We start from the raw sequence: 17,370 nt of genomic DNA, 5'->3' as shown, positions 1-17,370 counted from the left end.
TCAGTTATTTTGGTGGTTCTGATGGCTTTTGAGGGTGTTTTGCTTGGCTGGCCTCTTCACTCCTTTCGTGTCTTTTTCCTCTTTCACAATGGCGACTCCCTTCCAGACTGAGGCCTGGACAGAGTACGGTCTTGGTGTAATTGTGATTTTACTTCGAATATTCGCTCGCTGGAGAATAATCGGCTTCAATTGGCAAGGGGATGACTATTTTGCAGTTCTGTGCTTGATTTTCTGGACTGTAAGTCACACCAATCATATTCCAGACGTCTTGGACAGATTGCTTACCTTAACTCTATCTTGTAGTTAGAACTGTGTATGCTGGAGCTCATCGGTTGGTCGGTCCCTTCCCTTCAATTGTTCAGTTCGACGTCTAATTTGTGCCCCTTCAACAGGTCAAAATGGAACCAATATTGGGATCACCGACGAAATCGGCGCGACCCTGACACCCCAAGAAATCGCCAAGTTCGAATTTGGCTCGAAGTGCCTGCTGGCGGGATGGAACTTCTACGTTACTCTGATTTGGTGCTTGAAGGCTTGCATTCTCTTCTTTTTCAGCCGCATCACGTACGTCCTTCCTCCGTCCTTACCACCTACTCTATAAGGAGTCGAGCTGAACATGGCTATTTACACAGACTTGCGACAAGACAACAAAAGATCGTAAAATGGACTGCTATCGCGACCATTTTAGCGTATTGCGGCGTAATCGTTGTTATCTGGGGGCATTGTACACCCGTGCAAAGAAACTGGCAGGTTGTACCATACCCAGGAGACGAGTGCACTTTGGCCGTTCCAAACTACTTGAGTTTGGTTGTTCTCAATGTAACGTAAGTTCTGTTGCTTTTAAGACTAATTCGTGGGAAGGTTTTGGGGCTAATGATTGTTCAAGGACTGATATGTGCATTGTTTCAATTCCATTGCCTCTTCTATGGACGGTGAAGCTCAGTATCAAACGCAAACTCGCCATTGGTGTCCTACTGTGCTCGGGAGTTTTCGTCATGATCGCTGCCTTGCTACGCTGCATTCTGTCGTTGAAAGATATTGACGGGATCAATGTCAGCACCATCTGGGCCATCCGAGAAACTGTAAGCAACATCTATCCTTTGGAACCCCGAAAAGTACTGACTTTTTGTTCCCTGCCAGTTTGTTGGCATTATCGCCGTGAACGCAGCTTGCATCAGACCTCTTTTCTCTTCGGCTCACTGGCTCAGCTCGAGCAAGGGCAGCAGCAGCGGGGCCATGAAGTACACCGGATCAGGTGATAGATATGGTCACCAGTTGGTCACGATTGGAGGTGGCGGCCAGAGCACCGACCGCTCTATGCCTGCAAAGAGAAGGCACAACAAGTACAACATGACCGAGTTCGATAACAACTCAAGCGAAGAACATATTGTCAAGTCTTCCGAATCCGCCAACTGGCCTCAGGCTAGCGGTGACCGCGACGGAAGCTTGACAAGTAAGTCTAGTGGTCAGCATGGTGGAATCATGGTCACAACTACGTACGAGGTAAAGCCGGCAGAAAGCCAACGATGAGTGTGTGACAGATCATTTCATCTATGGCGAGGCTGAGTTTCCGTAACGAAGAGGATCCGACGGGAGAAACCGAAGGCAGGTAGCTTACGTCCTTATAATCAAGCTAAGAGCTAGCTATTATATCTTTCATTAATACTCATTTGCGATTCCCACCAAAACAGAATCAGTCATTCAACGTGCATCCTACGTTGGTGTTCACTTAAGTCTTCCACGTGCTGCTTGATGACATCGTAGCGTATTATTGACGTTCGGGAGATTGCCGAATACGATTGTTTACACGAGTTGCTGACCCTTGTTGTACCTGCATATTGACGCTGTTTATATGTTCGCTTTGATTGGCACGGGAGTGAATGACAGGCGAATATTACCCTTCTGAGATCGAATCTGAAGGATGACTCGCAGGCTGCATTTAGCCGGCGGGGTGTCCAAGTAATTAGACTTGATGGACGGTTGACGACCCTATCCTGCAAGCCATTTTGAGAATCGTCCTTTGTTTCTCCACGAATGTGAAGTAGACTTTGTTGCCCAGTGTAGGGCGTCGGGGATGGGCGCAGACATACCTACCCCACACACTTCGTCTTCCCCGCAATGCCACCACTACTCAATGCATCACGAGCGTCGGATTTTGACCAGCAATCAGAATGGAGCTGCAAGGTGTGCATGACAGGCGGAAGTGCAGTGTCATCAGAGGTAGTCGACTTACAAGCGAAATCTATAAAATGAGACTGATGCCTTGAAAGGTCTATCGAGGGAGTTAGTCGTCGATTAAGCTTGGATTTCGAAACTTCCATAGTCACACAAAAGACAATGACGCTTGCACATGCCTTGTTTATTGCAGCATTGCTTGCCACCGCAAGCAACGCCACACCCTCCTTTGATGGAAGTCGTTACCTCTGGTTCACAAAACCAACAACAGAATGGGAACAGGGCGCTCTTCCGATCGGCAATGGACGACTCGGGGGAACTGTTTGGTGCGAACGAAACCCTCACCATCAACGAAGATACCATCTGGTCCGGTCCTATCCAAGACCGAACTCCTCCCAACGCCTTGGCGACCCTACCTGTGGCTCGTAAGCTGTTTCTCTCTGGCAAAATTACCGAAGGCGGCCAGCTTGTGTTGAGGAAGATGACCCCGGCCGAGAAATCCGAACGTCAGTTTGGATATTTCGGCAATTTGGATCTTGACTTCGGGCACAGCGGTAACTTGGAGAACTACGTGAGGTGGCTTGACACAAAGCTGGGTAACTCGGGCTCCTCGTACGCTTTCGACGGAGTTAACTTCACGTGTGTATAGTCTTTTCCGCGTATTGAATACTCTCTCTAACGATTTTGAATGATAGGCGGGAATTCATCGCGAGCTATCCAGCTGGGGTGCTCGCCGCTCGTTTCACTTCCAGTGAGGAAGGTGCTCTCAACCTCAAGGCTAGCTTCAGTCGACTGGCAAACATTTTGGTCAATGTTGCATCCACTGCAGGCGGCGTCAACTCAGTGATCTTAATGGGCTCTAGCGGACAGCCTCTTGATGAAAACCCAATTTTGTTTACTGGTCAGGCTCGTTTCGTGGCACCGGGAGGTATGCAGAGCCCCTAAGCTACAGTACCCGCTCGTTCTGATTTGAAGTAGCGAAGTTCGAAAACGATGGTTCCGTTCTCAGGATCACGGGAGCTACGGCCATTGACCTGTTCTTCGACGCAGAGACTAATTACCGCTTCGCGTCTCAGGACAAATGGGAGGCTGAGATTGATCGCAAGTTGAACGCTGCACTGACCAAGGTTCATTCAGACTTAGGGATGAAGCCCTCAAAGACCCCAGCAGCCTTCTTGGACGGGCCTCGATTGATCTTGGCAAATCACCGCGAGGACTTTCTGCGTTACCCACGGATGAGAGAGTGGCCATAGCCCGGAACGATTCAAGTGATGTTGAGCTGTCGACTCTCACTTGGAATCTCGGCCGCCACATGCTCGTTGGAGCCTCACGAAACACCGAAGCCGACATAGATATGCCCGCGAATCTCCAGGGCATCTGGAACAACAAAACCACGGCTGCTTGGGGCGGAAAGTATACTATCAATATCAACACCGAGATGAATTACTGGTCTGCCGGTCCAACGAATCTGATCGAGACACAAGAACCTTTGTTTGACTTGATGAAAGTGGCCAACCCAAGAGGCAAAGCCATGGCGAAGGCCATGTATGGCTGTGACGGCACAATGTTTCACCACAATCTGGACGTTTGGGGCGACCCGGGTGCAACTGACAACTACACATCTTCTACCATGTGGCCCATGGGCGCCGCATGGCTTGTACAGCATATGGTGGATCATTACCACTTCACGGGTGACAAGACATTCTTAGCAGACGTTGCCTATCCCTTCTTAATCGACGTGGCTACGTTCTATGAGTGTTATGCCTTTGAACACGAGGGTTACCGTATCACAGGTCCTTCGCTGTCACCAGAGAACAATTTTGTCGTCCCGAGCAACTTCAGCGTGGCTGGTCGCTCGGAGCCAATGGACATCGACATACCCATGGACAATCAGCTCATGCACGACGTTTTTAGTGCAATCATCGAGGCGGCGAACATCTTGTGAATCGATGATACCAACCAAGACCTGAAGAAGGCTCAAGATTTCTTGCCTCGCATCAAGCCTGCGCAGATTGGTCCCAAGGGCCAGATCCTCGAATGGCGCTATGAATACAAAGAATCGGCGCCTAGTCACCGTCATCTTTCACCTTTATACGCTCTGCATCCTGGGAAAGAATTCTCACCATTGGTCAACGAAACGCTGTCCGAGGCCGCTCAGGTTCTACTTGACCGTCGCAGGGATGCGGGATCAGGAAGCACAGGGTGGAGTCGCACATGGATGATCAACATGTACGCACGATCGTTCAGGGGAGCGGATGCATGGGAGCAGGTGAAGGGTTGGTTCGCTACATTTCCCACCGCGAACCTATGGAACACAGATAAGGGATCGACATTCCATATTGACGGAAACTACGGTTTCACAAGCGGTATCACGGAAATGTTGCTTCGAAGCCACACGGGTACTGTGCATATTCTTCCTGCCTTACCAGGTGAAGCCGTGCCAACGGGCAGTGCAAAGGGATTGGTCGCATGAGGCAACTTTGTTATTGATGTCGAATGGGAGAATGGTGCCTTCAAGAGAGCAGGTATTACATCGAAAATTGGAGGTAAGCTGAATCTTCGGGTTGGAAATGCTGAGAGTGTTCTTGTCGATGGAGATATGTACACTGCTGGAATCAGGACGACTGAAGGGCAGGTTTTGGAGATTTCGCCAGCGTGAACTTATTTGTGTATGCCAGATTCCACTAATTAAGTGGTATTGCGCTTTTTGTATGTTCTGATACGATGTAGCAAGCCTTAGAGCTCTAGGTTGTGGAGGTCGTTTCCCCAAAGGCAGGAGTAAATGGTCAATTTAATGCTCTTCCCTCTTGGCAAACTATATATTCGTTCATCAGGCAGACAGTGACTAAGACATAGCTTTGAAGAGTAATTCATAATACGGACATTCGATCAGTTTAATTAGATGACGCGCTGCCAACCCTGTCTAACCCTGTCATGGAAGCGTTATGATAGATCCAAGATCGGACGTGAACGTTTAAGTGTATGAATGATTTATGAGAGAGGTTCTATATGTGCTCCTCGCTAGGCTAGTTCAAGTTAGGTGTACATGCTTCAGCAGCGTTCTACCTACCGTCTTCGACGTTCTTGCCGCAACAGCAACAGTGACTTTGCCTACGACAGAGAAATTCAAGGCACCCGCAAATTCAGGTTCCATGAGAGCCTTTTGGACGTAATTCCGCCTGTCTACTCCCTGATGTTCCGACCGTCACATTTGAGGAGCTGCATAACGCGACCAACCAACAAAGTCAGTCGCAGCATGGGGAATGCGGCAGCAATGCCATTCTAGGTCTCGTCGCATGCCAGCTTGTGGTAGTTTTCCGACTCTGTTGTGTGTTGAAATTCCCTGGAAAGCTTCAAATTGACCATTGTAGCTCCCAAAATGTCCGGGGCTGTGTCAACTGTATCTGCAAACCAGTTTGACTCGGCATCTCCATATGCGCTGCTATTCAAAGCTGATTTTTGGAACCGAATATCGACTATGCTTGAGGTTCCCAGAAAACTTCCCACAGGGAGCGTCTTAATTTCGACGTATTTGTCTCTTGTATCAATGGAGAGTAGAACCCCAGCTTTGGCTGACGCTGTTCTTGCAAAAGGCGTTGCTTCAATCACACGACGGCCCGTTCTGTTGGCTGGCACAAACATATCTATAGAATGGGTTTTCAGTCCTCTTGTGTGACAAAGATGAATCGGGACTCCTGGATAAGGACACCTGATAAATAGACCTGTGGATGGATTCCCTGACAGTAACACACCTGTATCTTCGTTTTTGTTTATGGTGTCAACATTGAAATTGCCGATACATGATGACCAACATAGCGTTCGAAGTTGAATCGATAGCTCCGCGTTCGTCGTGCTGTATGGCTGTGGCCTATTGTTTTCTCGAGGGGTGAATTGAGATGCTTCTTCGAAGGCATGTGGGCGAGACGCGAGTAGACTCCCCGTACCAGAAAATGCAGACCAAGACCAGCAGAACAAAGAATGATCGTCCGAAACCTTCAGAATCTCTTCTTGCAGTCTCATGAAAGCCCGAGACCCCTCCCCGTATATCAGAGGCATAGATATGCTGAAAATTCCAAGCATGCAATATGCCATATCCTCAAGTCTAATAGTTTCGTGGCGAGCCAGCCATGAAAGTCTTTCACCAACGGATGCTTGGAGATTTGGATGAATCTGGTCATTCTCCCACCGATCTTGCCACATCGTAGACGTGATTGACTTTGAATTGAAATGTTTGAGGTCGATGCCTGTAGCCGAAGAAATGTGATGTGCAAGAGATGACATTGTGCCAATGAGCGACCAATCGGCTGCGTAGAACAAAACCTCTTTGGGAGCCAAAAGCTCTTGCAAAGTCCAGCCTTTAGTGAACCATCGGCTACAGGAAATACCCTCTGCGTCGAAGTTTTGCCCAGATGTTGGTATGCCGGAGAGATACGCAAAGCACACTCCTGAATGGAAGTACCAAGAAAACATTGAGTTGATGGCTTCGGTGAGCTCCGATGAGCTGCTTTTATCGATACAATTCGTGTCCACCCACAGGAAGTTATATTCTGCACCACGTGCTTGGGCGCATGCATCCAAAATCTTCTGGTATCCTTGTTTTTGGGAGGCTAGAGATCGGTCGGTCCAATCCTGAAATGTCACTTCCCCGCAGCTCCAAGCATGCGACAAGATGGCGTAGTTAAGAGTATCGCTGCCGAGGAATTCCTCGAGTTCCAGAGTTTGCCGATTGATACGCCACATAATATCGGAGGTATTCCGTCCGCCAAAATTCCAATTGTAATCGAGCGTATGCTGATGCAGATCAATAGCGGCGACTATCGCGATGATGGCCAATGAATATCAAGTGAGGGTGAGAATTGATTCCTGTCGGTGGATGAAGCATCAGACGTCAGACCAACCGCGTCGGAGACGACCCCTCCTTGGGGCTCCATTGATCCTTTAACGCAAGATAGCGGGGTCCATCCAGACAAAAACAGCCTGACAGTAATATGTCTTGCCTCGACGGAAACATCCATCCGCCGACATGAAGCCGTCACTATCTATTCTGATGGAATTAGTAGCTTTTGATGTACTACATTGTAGTCGATTGCATCTCACGGGACCTGAAATTTCCGACTGCACATGTTGAATTGCCATTGGAAGACCGAATGAGAGCTCTCAAATCCGCAGTAACGGCCGCCAAATATTGAGTCAAGAAGCACGCAAATTGATGATGTTCATCGTCCGAGCTCCGGCGATCCGGCCCGTAGCCCTGTTCGCTCCGACGATGACTTGACAGGGGCCCCTAGTATCCAAAGGCATCGCCTGTTGAAACAGTTGCTTGGGGCTCGGGGCTCAATGAGATTGTCAATAAAGTTGAGACAGCTTGATGCTAGGTAGAATTTCTCCCCTGTGCCTATGAGATACAATGCAGCAGAGCTGGTGTTATCCGGCCTGCCAGGCACATGCGCCTGGAAGGAACTATTACCATCTCGTGCATCCCGCCGGGAACTCTGGGCCACGATGTGCGCACATGAATCCTACTGGGACGCACCAGATTTGAAATGTGCAATACTGTGCAAATGAACTGCCAATACTTCAGACACTGCAATACTTCTCAATTGAGAATAAGCCAAGTACTTTGCATTAAGGGAACCTACAGCCGTTGGCTGTGTGCTGTTACGGCAATGGTGCCCCTTTTCCAGACCGCATAACATTCATCAGCCGACATCCACAATTGCTTACCTGCCTCGTATCGAGAGTCAGCCTAGCAACTAAGCTCGTGCGAGTCCCACTCTAGATCCCTGCGAATGATACCAACCCACGATTACTTTGCTATTTTCGAGGGTCAACACCGACGAAACCCACAATAACTGCTTATCGGTTCGCCCGGACAAGCAGCATCAGGGGAGAGTTGTACTTACTCGATGCAACAATGGACCGATGGGTTATCCCCATGGTCCACCTTCAGCCTCCGGTTTGAAATAAGACTCCGATTTCCCCGGAATCAATCTTTCGCATCTTTTGGTCCCAACGATCTCATCGTCCACGACCAGTCACTCGTTTTTTTCCGACGGCAACCAACCAGACGGTAATAATACTCATAATATTAATCAGTCAATATGTTGTCACCAAAGGCCATCACCACCCTGTTCAACTTCATCCTGTTGGCCTCCGCGGCCCCCGGAAAGCGTCAATCCACCGGCTCCGGATCCTGCACCGATCTTCACCTCTTCTTCGCTCGTGGCTGGAACGAGGGCTACCCTGGACGCCAACAGTCTCTTTATGAGGCTACCTGCACCGGTCTTTCCAGCTGTGACTACGAAGACATCCTTTTCGATGCGTCAAACCCCTCGGGTTACCCTAATGCGGTTGAGGAGGGCCGAACCTCCGGCGTTGCCCAGATCAAGGCCTACGTTGCGAAGTGCCCCGATTCCAAGATTGTCCTGAGTGGCTACAGCGAAGGTGCCAATATTGTTGGCGACATTCTCGCTGATTCGGGCCTCGATGCCACTTCCACGCCCGGCAGCAAGGGTAAGTTTGTTGGAACAATGTTCTAAGAAGTCGGTTGCTAATCCGTCCCAGTTTGCGCTGCACTCCTTTTCGGTGACCCAACCCACATTGCCGACCAAAGCTACAACGTCGAAGCCGGATCTACCTACAGCGGCCAAATGGCTCGCTCTAGCTCGTCCCTCGCCAACCTGAACAACTTTTCCAGTGTCCTGCGCTCTTGGTGCAACGGCGAGGACACCGTCTGTGCCTATGGCGACGGTACTCGCACGATGGGCGAGGATGCCCACACCAACTACTTCCAGCTGTACACAAATGATGGCGCCGCCTACATCAAGGAGAAGTGCGTTCCCTCCGGAACCACCCCGACCGCGACCGCGACATCCAGCATTCCCGCCCCGACTTCTACCGGTTCCTACTGCACTTCCGGCAAGGTCAAGTCCGGCCTATCGGAGAACTACAGCGGCCTCTGTGCCTTCGCTTGCTCCAACGGATACTGCCCTGACGGTGTCTGTGAGTGTGCCTCTTTCGGCGAGCAGACCACCAGCCCGGGTGGCGATGGACGGGACGGATGCCCCGCCACCGGACTTGACGACAGCTACAAGGGACTTTGCAGCTTCAGCTGCAGCCACGGATACTGCCCTACAGGCGCTTGCGAGTATTGTTAAACGTTCGGAATTGAGTGAATGACGGTGTGATGGAACGGTACGCATTACGAATTTGAGACTGAGAGTTTGAGGAAATTAAACCAAATGGGAGCACTCTTCGTCATGTAGACTGTTTCGAAATTTGAAGAACGTAATGACTCCCTAGCACATTGACAGAAACACCCCGTGAAGTCTTCCTCCGTAGAATTAGGTGAACGGAGTGTTGAGCAGCAAAGTGCTTCTTTGCCATTGAATTCGTGCGTAATGTAAACAATGCAAAGTGACTTTTGGAATCTAGCCCACCTATCGACGACGCATTGCCCGTGCGGCTCCACGACGGACTGGGCCACCTTTTTTGCCAATTCGTTGCAGATGTTTGCGATGAAAAAAACCACTCCAGCGTTGCGATGCTGCGCATCTCAATGATCAATTTCTAATGATAGAGCGGGAAGCAGGTTTCGCGTAATCCAGGAAATCATTTCAATGATCCTCATTGCGTCAGACCAATTGGAGGTTCCGGTCTTTGTGATGGTCGTGATCTACCCGTCTCCCCGGGACTCCCGGCACAACCACCCGGGCTGTCTCGCTGGATCGGAGTGACGAAGGCCCGGGCGTACGCACAGGCGCAGGGAAGGTCTTCCTGATCAGTGAAAATTTTACGCCAACCTGCCAAGAATTGTACAGATATCAACCACAGCTGGAGCCCCGCCAGCTGGCAATTGAATGAGCTCGAGCGAAGATGCAGAGCGGTGGCTGAAAAGCTCTGCACCAAGTGGAGAGGAAACAGCACTACATGGAAGATGGGACCGCGGCAGTCAAGTGTGGGGGTTTGAAATCCTATGGTATTCCCGGGAGTCAGCGGTGCTTGCTTGCAGTGTTTGCTTGGATGGATGTGGACATAGGTCTTGCTGAGAGCGTGACAGCCCCGTGTGAATGAAAACTAATATGGAAGAGATGCCATGTCAGAATGCATTGACACGCGTGTGTTGAAATCCTCTCGAGCTTGATAGGCAAACAGTTCGTTGGGCTGGTCATGAGCCAACTGATGCTCATAATGACGGCACGCCAGCTGCAAGAAATTCTGTGCGTCCTGGTGTGTGGAGCCGAGATGCCGGCTGGATCCCATGACCAGCAAACTTCGGTCGCAAAAAGCGGGATCCCGATCTTGTCGTTCATGGCGGCTCAACCAGGCGGGCACGTTTCAAGCTGCAAACCCAGGACAGCCTGGTGACAACAAACACTTGGTTCAGCGCGGCGCGCTCTGTTACTTCAGTTGACGTCAGCCGCGTCAAAGACATCCAACGCCCTCATCCTTCAGTGGTGCTTTCTTGAGGCTGCGACCGGTGATCCTTATCATCCCCTATCGCTTATCCACATATTCGCGGTCCCGGTATTCCGTTGTTCGTTTTGCTTCCGCGCCGAAACGTGTGGCGAGCGTCTCCTCAATTCTCATCCTTTCAAACAACAAAATCAGCTGTGCTGCCTCAGTATCCTGTGGGCCGGCGTTTCTAATTTTGTGTCGATGGCTGATGATCGACAGTAATCGACAAAGCCGTTCCGCTGTTCCTGCAGGACAGAACTCTCTTTGACGATTCGGACAATTCGTGAAGGCAAGCGAGGGAGAGGTGCCAGGCCTCTGGGAGCAGCCATAACTCTGTCAAACTCATGTCAGACGAGGTAGCTCCCGTCCTCCCGACCTGCTCATGTCGCCCCAACTTCCGATGCACCAAATTTGCCAGGTTGTCACGTCTCTTCACCTGCAAGCGATGGGATGGAGGGAATACAGGGGCTGCTATCCCTGCCACAATCGCTAAACGTCTTGTTGACATCACCGATGGCCATGGGATTCCCTGCCATCCACGCACGTTTTGCGGGGCGAGACAAACCGCCAACGTCTTGGCCCGCAGAACCAACAGGGAGTGCTTCCCTCCCTGATGTCATTAACCCACCAAACGTCTGTCGCAATCACGGCACAACGGCATCGCAGCGCCTAAACAGGCATGGCATTCTCACGGCGGACGGTCTAGGCTCTGCATTTGTTCGCCAGCCAGGCCTGGTGGAAGTATGGAAATCTCCCAAGAAAACCGGGTTGTGCATCTCGGCCCTTCCTCATCGCCAACGATTTCGAGCTATTGACTGCAGACATGAGAACACAGGCACACAGTCACCGCCCGGCCGCGTAGTACGCGTCAGACTGGAGCTGCTGCCCAGCCTTGGTACCATCGAACGGGAGGTGAACATGGATTTCAACTGACACAGGCGCAAAAGCTCCGGCTCGGTTGGTTCGACCTGGTCCACAAGGATGATGAAATCTGTGGAGGGCGATGAATCCGCCCGTTTCGGTGACCGATCTTTATGTTCCAATGTCTTTTAAGACGGCTGAACGCCCCCGCTGCGTTTCTCACGATGGTTCTGGTTACTAACGAATTATCTTAATTTTTGTCCGGTTGCTTTTAAAATGGCGCCGTTGCAGAGTCGTCTTCTAGCTGGCTTCGGCCTCATCTCTGCAGCATTCGCCGCCGACCCAGTCCTGTCCTTATCGTTGTCCGAAGATGTTCCCTCCGACATTTCCGCGACCGTCGACCCGTCGTTTGCCGGCTTCGGTATCGAACTCGACCATCTCTACTACTTCATGGGAGATGAAACTCCCAACGACCTGACGATTAACCTTCTAAACAACCTTGCCAACTTCACCGGCAGACCGGCGCATATGCGATTGGGTGGAAACACGCAGGATTATCTGATTTACGACGATTCGCAAGACGACTGGCTCATCAAGCCCAACCCGAAGCCGACCGCTCCTGGTGATGTCCCAGCGGACAATTTCATTGTCGGTCCGAAGTTCATGGAGATCGCCAACCGTTTGCCCAAGGGAACTCCCGTGACATGGGGCTTGAACCTCGGATATGCCGAGTCGGACTACATCGAGAGGCTAACGACCATGGCGACGCAAATCATCGACCGATGCACCAATCTCAACCTCGTCTCATTCGAATTCGGAAACGAGCCAGACCTCTACAACCACAACGGGTTCAGAAAGGGATCTTGGTCCGGCTCGGTGTATGCACAGGAGTGGCTTGATCGAGCACGCGCCGTTTGGGAGGAAGTCTTGCAACCTAAGAACCTGCAAAGTAACTTCTTTGAGTCTTCCGCCTCGACCGCTTGGGTCACTGGTACCGGGTTCGAGATCAAGGACTTGGAGAGCTACCTCGATGTCAAGGCCAACAACTCAGACAAGGGATTCATCACCAGCTGGAACCAGCACAACTACTACTACTTCGTAGGGTCGTTCCCATACCCCTTGACTCTGGATTACATGATGCACTTCGACAACACCAAAGAGCAGTTCAGCACGATCGAGGGTCAGCTAGACCAAGCAAAGGAGACGCCTTACCCTTTCGCGTTGAGAGAAATGTCTGTCGTCGGGCCTCTCGGCGTGGAGGGATTGAGCGACACTTTCGCTGCCGCCCTATGGACCTTCAACTTCCTTCTTTACGCCGCAACACTCAACATCACCTCGGTTCAATTCCATATGACCTTTGACAGCAACGCCAGCGCTTGGCAGCCAACGCGCATGTTCGGCCGGGACCGTTTCGTTCGCCCTCTCTACTATGCCTTCGCGGCGTTCGGCCAGACTCTTGGCCGATCATGTACCGCCCGCATCGCCGAAGAGTCGATCTCGAACGCTCCCTCTGGCTATGCGGACTACCTCAAGGCTTACTCGGTCTATCAGAGCAACTCCCTTTCTTCCGTCGTTTTGCTCAATGGCAAGATTGCCAACGTGTCTGACTCATCCAAGTCCAACATTACCGTCGACTTGACTTTCCCGACCTCCCTTGCGGGCGAGACACTGCACTTGGGCTACTTGACTGCCGATGGATCAGACGCTACCCATGGCACAACGTGGAATGGCATTAGTTTCGAGCAGGACAATGCAGGCACGCAGTCACAGGTTTCCAACGAGGACATTACTGTGAAGGTTGCAAACGATGGCAAGGCAAGCATTCCTTTGCGGGATGCCGAGGCAGTCGTCGTAAACATCGGCGCTAGGGTGGGCACTTCTGAACCAGACCCCACGGCATGTGATGCTCTCACATCGGCGTCTCCAGGTGTTGGTACGGCGACAACGTCTACGCCAGGCCCGGCTGGAGACCCCAGCAACTCGTCAGACGACGGCGATGACAGTGCTGCCACGAGTCTGATGCATGGGAAGGCAGTTTATGGATGCATTGCATGGAGTTTAGCATTTACTCTGGGAGTCTTGCTTTTCTAGACTCGGTTATAGATTTGATACCAGGTCCTGTTTGGGGTTAGGCGTATGTAATGGATTTAATGATCGTTTGCTTTGTCATGAATACACGATATCTTTATTGGACTACAAGTTGCGAATCAGAGTGCTAATAAACCGTGATCTATTGCGATGTACTTAGAACAATAGCAAATCCCCTCTTCACTTATGTCCGGTAGCAATCCAGCTTGGCTCGTTTCGAACGTTCTATGGGGCTCAGTCTGAGGAACCGTCAGACAATATGCAGGGGAGACTTAATGATCCTACCTAAGGGAAGAGTTTCGAGGTCATGGTGATTGATGGCGGGCAAAAAATTGAAGCTCATTACAACCGGGTCGTTTTGGCCCGGCGAGGAATTGGATAACGAGCTTCCGATTTCGCAAACACACTCAGGTTTCCAAAACCCTTCTGCCGAGGCGCATGGTCACTGATGTGGATCGTCAATGTTTAGGCGCGCTTTTTTTCTTTCCTCGGTCGCACCAGAAGATCGAGCCACCGTTGGCTTGAGATGTTCTTCCAACTCAATGCACAGGCTCATAAGAATATTTGTCTACGGCAAAAGTCGATATGAGACACGAATTTGCGGCTTTCGCAACCGGTGCACGGATCTGAAGATGAAATATCTCGCGTTGGGCTCTCCGCATTCTTTCGGTAGACCAAGACCCCTGCCCCGGGGACATTTTCGTAAAGCTAATAAATAAGCTTATAACATATGCTGTGAAGAAGTATTTACACGAAACCATTTAGGTTCCCCCATAAGACGGATGACTCTTCCACAGGAAGTCTATTTCTAGAACCATCAAGGCCGAGAAAGTTCTTATTCATCATAGGGGCCGAATTGCCTCTTTAGCCGGGAGAAACCTAGCACTCGCCCGACTTGGTGCCAGGGCCAGAGTAGAGCTGGCAAGGGGTCTTGGCGTCGGTGCAGATGTTGACGAGCGTCGCCTCATCGCCGGTATCCTCGTTGATACCAGCAACCTCACCACCTCCGTAGGCAGAGACACCCTCAATGCTGACGGTGCGCTTGCAGGCATCGCACTGTCGTGTTGTTAGATAAATCAGGCCTTCGTCACAAAGTCTCTGGTTTACTTACAGTGCCGCAAGCTCTGTAGACTTTGCCGTAGTCTTCCGCGTAGAAATTGGAAATCTTTCTGAGTGTCAGCCAAAGTGTGTTGCATTGTCCTTCAGAGTATCAAACTTACGCTGACGTGACCGCAGCCGTTGTGCTGGACTACCTTGTCAGCGGCCTTGTAGGCACCTCCACCGATGATTCTAGTCTCAGTGCCCGCCTCATCCTCCTTGCTACAGGGGGAATTCTCGTCAGCCTTATGCCTTTTTTCCGCTGAACAGCTCATCTCTGAAACTTACATGGAAATGGCATCCTCGCACACGTCCTCAAACCAGACGTTCTCGATCGTGCAGCCGCCACCCAAGCAGTAAACTCCCTCCATTTGGTCCTTGCCAATGATGGCGTTCTTGAGAGTCGCGCCCTTGCGCAGGATGAACACGGCGTCCTTCTGACCACCCTCCGTCTGGGCTTTGCAGGCACCGGACCCTCTATCAAAGCGAGCCAGCTTGCCATCGTAGCTCTCGCCAGCGGCAACTTCGATGGGCGTATCGCCGCTAATGGTCTCAGTAGCAGTAGGCATAGCATCCTTACCAACGCAGGCGGAGACGACGGGGAAAGAAACGGCAAGAGCCGCGAGCAACTTGAAGGCGTCGGTGCGCATGATGACTGATGTAAATTTCGAAAGAACGACGGAAAGGGTCAGTGATGTATTACAGAATTGAAAAGAGTGAAGATGTTGCAATGAAAGCTTGCGCTGATGAGCTCGGACTCCAGGTCAATGACAGTGGCTGACTGGCACTTTATACCCACAGCATGCCATCTTCCAGGGTGTTTTCGACTGGCGGGAACTTGTTCAGACTCTGCGCCGATTCTCGAGACATCAAGTCGAGAATGAATTAAGGAGGTCTTGGCCATCGAGGGGAGCTTCGCAGTGTCCTCCACAGTCGCGTTCCCAGTAGTATCCACCGGTTGGAGCCATGGATTTTGACGTGTCAGTGGGGATGGGCGGCAAGTCATCCATTGGGGTAAGCATCACGCTGCACAATCAATCAATCTGGGAAACAACGTTCATCTCAATTTGATCCTCACACGTGGAATATTAAAGCGTTGAAACATGCCGAGTCTTTCTAATCGCGCACAAGCAAAACAGATAAGATCACCAACGGCTCTTGAATGGGGTCGATTGCCTGGGCATCGTTGCCAGCAATGGGGCCGATCATTGCCCCGTCCGCGCCAAGGGGCTCGGCACTGCCACTCTTGGCACGGCGCCTAGACGAACTAGAGCTTCATATTTAGGCAGGAGGCCGCTGTTCGAAGTCGACGCTGGGCAGAAAATCATGAGGTACGCTGCCGTTCGTGCGTTCCAAGGAACAAGAATCTCTTGTTGGAAGCATCAAGATTTTAGACGGAAAAAGCTGCTGAGTTGTCAAGCCGGGGGCGAGACACTGCTGCAGCTCGCCTCGACAAACATCGCTTTAATTGTTTTCTGCGATTCTAGATACAGCAGGACACCAAAGAGTGTCGGAGATACTGACATAAGTCAGGAAGGACCGTTCTGATTTTGATCTACCTCACGTGCGCGCGGGTGACTCGCAAGAAAGTCCACTTGAATGCGGTTCCGCGTTGATCTCGCCTCTCATGCAATTAGAAGTGACTTCGAGTTGCCTCAGCGGAATGGACTTTCTGTAGTACACCGTCTGTACTTGTCAGACTGTCTAAGGTGGCTGTCAGCAGTATGGGTTGCGCGGTATTGACGAAAACCAAGTCCCGGATTAAGTATCAGTGTCTTGGCACAACGTGGAAAAGTAATGAATTGCAACGCAGTCATCTGATAATTCGATCGTATCGCGTCCCGTGTTTGACGTCTTGTAATTCTATGTCGCTGGACTAGGTACTTCACATGGACAATGGAGATCCATGTACATTGGAAGACAAGAAACACAGGTGGCTCGTATTCACACCCGCTTGACAAGTGCAAGCAAAGGAAAACGTTCGATAATTGATACAGGCTAGTGTTTCCTGCGGCATAGTCACCTTGACAAGACCCTATTTCTTGCGCGGTTCTAAATGGGATCCGTATCATTTGGGACTGGCTGAGAAACCATTGACGGATGCCCACCTGCTTTTAGAAGATCCGATAGGTGCCGCTGAAGTAGCAAGGTGCAATTTCACGAGTTCGAAACCACTATCAATCTCGTTTTGTTAAGGGGAAAACAGCAAGCGCGCAAGCACCCATTGCAGTGCATTGTTTGAAATCCCGGGAGCTTCCGCCTGCGCCGAGCCATCGAAAGGTGGTGCCAAGAGCCTCCCCCACTGAAGCACCCAACAATCCATGAATGCCAAGAAGAATCGCGGCAGCTATATTGTCAAGGAGGTTGCATTCAAATTTGGCCATGTTCAATATTTGCCTTGGCGGTTCATACAAACAACTTGTGCTGATGAGTTTATCAATCAGATTCCGGTGTTGCGCCTTGGGTCCGGTCATGAGCGTCACACAAAATACCCGTTTCGGCGACGCTGGACATACTTTTATTCCTTCAACTGAAATGAGTAGCAAATGAAGGCCTTTCATACACGCCGGGAACATCAGGGATGATGCGGAGCTCGACCAAAAACAAGATAATCCCATGGAGATCGAGCAGCAGCGCTGAAGAGGTTTGGCCGCTGTGGCTGATGAACAATGACATAGACTGAGCAGAATC

At 50.9% G+C, this 17,370-nt stretch overlaps 6 protein-coding genes across 6 annotated transcripts; 4 read left to right on the top strand and 2 right to left on the bottom strand.

Moving 5' to 3' along the window:
- Positions 1–88: 88 nt before the first annotated feature.
- On the top strand, positions 89–1,530 carry CGCA056_v010297 (uncharacterized protein; the record flags this gene model as incomplete). The annotated part of the gene is made up of 6 exons (XM_037325544.1): positions 89–238; positions 304–331; positions 393–564; positions 633–824; positions 887–1,082; positions 1,141–1,530. 6 exons carry the CDS (start codon positions 89–91, stop codon positions 1,528–1,530), a joined length of 1,128 nt encoding a protein of 375 aa, XP_037174937.1.
- Positions 1,531–2,476: 946 nt separating this feature from the next.
- FUC95A-0 (Alpha-L-fucosidase 2) lies at positions 2,477–4,120 on the top strand (the record flags this gene model as incomplete). The annotated part of the gene is made up of 4 exons (XM_037325543.1): positions 2,477–2,814; positions 2,871–3,103; positions 3,154–3,280; positions 3,313–4,120. The coding sequence occupies 4 exons, from the start codon at positions 2,477–2,479 to the stop codon at positions 4,118–4,120; spliced, it is 1,506 nt and encodes a 501-aa protein (XP_037174938.1).
- Positions 4,121–5,457: 1,337 nt separating this feature from the next.
- On the bottom strand, positions 5,458–6,915 carry HET-E1-3 (Vegetative incompatibility protein HET-E-1; the record flags this gene model as incomplete). Its single annotated transcript, XM_037325542.1, has 2 exons — positions 5,458–6,310; positions 6,362–6,915. 2 exons carry the CDS (start codon positions 6,913–6,915, stop codon positions 5,458–5,460), a joined length of 1,407 nt encoding a protein of 468 aa, XP_037174939.1.
- Positions 6,916–8,276: 1,361 nt separating this feature from the next.
- axe1-0 (Acetylxylan esterase) lies at positions 8,277–9,332 on the top strand (the record flags this gene model as incomplete). The annotated part of the gene is made up of 2 exons (XM_037325541.1): positions 8,277–8,688; positions 8,740–9,332. 2 exons carry the CDS (start codon positions 8,277–8,279, stop codon positions 9,330–9,332), a joined length of 1,005 nt encoding a protein of 334 aa, XP_037174940.1.
- Positions 9,333–11,769: 2,437 nt separating this feature from the next.
- Positions 11,770–13,584, top strand: CGCA056_v010293 (Beta-glucuronidase; the record flags this gene model as incomplete). Its single annotated transcript, XM_037325540.1, has 1 exon — positions 11,770–13,584. The coding sequence occupies one exon, from the start codon at positions 11,770–11,772 to the stop codon at positions 13,582–13,584; it is 1,815 nt and encodes a 604-aa protein (XP_037174933.1).
- An 876-nt stretch (positions 13,585–14,460) lies between these two features.
- Positions 14,461–15,329, bottom strand: plyF-1 (putative pectate lyase F; the record flags this gene model as incomplete). Its single annotated transcript, XM_037325539.1, has 4 exons — positions 14,461–14,637; positions 14,693–14,746; positions 14,802–14,901; positions 14,968–15,329. The coding sequence occupies 4 exons, from the start codon at positions 15,327–15,329 to the stop codon at positions 14,461–14,463; spliced, it is 693 nt and encodes a 230-aa protein (XP_037174934.1).
- Positions 15,330–17,370: the final 2,041 nt, after the last annotated feature.

Source organism: Colletotrichum aenigma (genome assembly GCF_013390185.1).
Source record: "Colletotrichum aenigma strain Cg56 chromosome Unknown KSG_Cg56_contig07, whole genome shotgun sequence".
NCBI lineage: Eukaryota > Fungi > Ascomycota > Sordariomycetes > Glomerellales > Glomerellaceae > Colletotrichum > Colletotrichum aenigma.
This window is presented reverse-complemented; position numbering and strand designations above follow the sequence as displayed.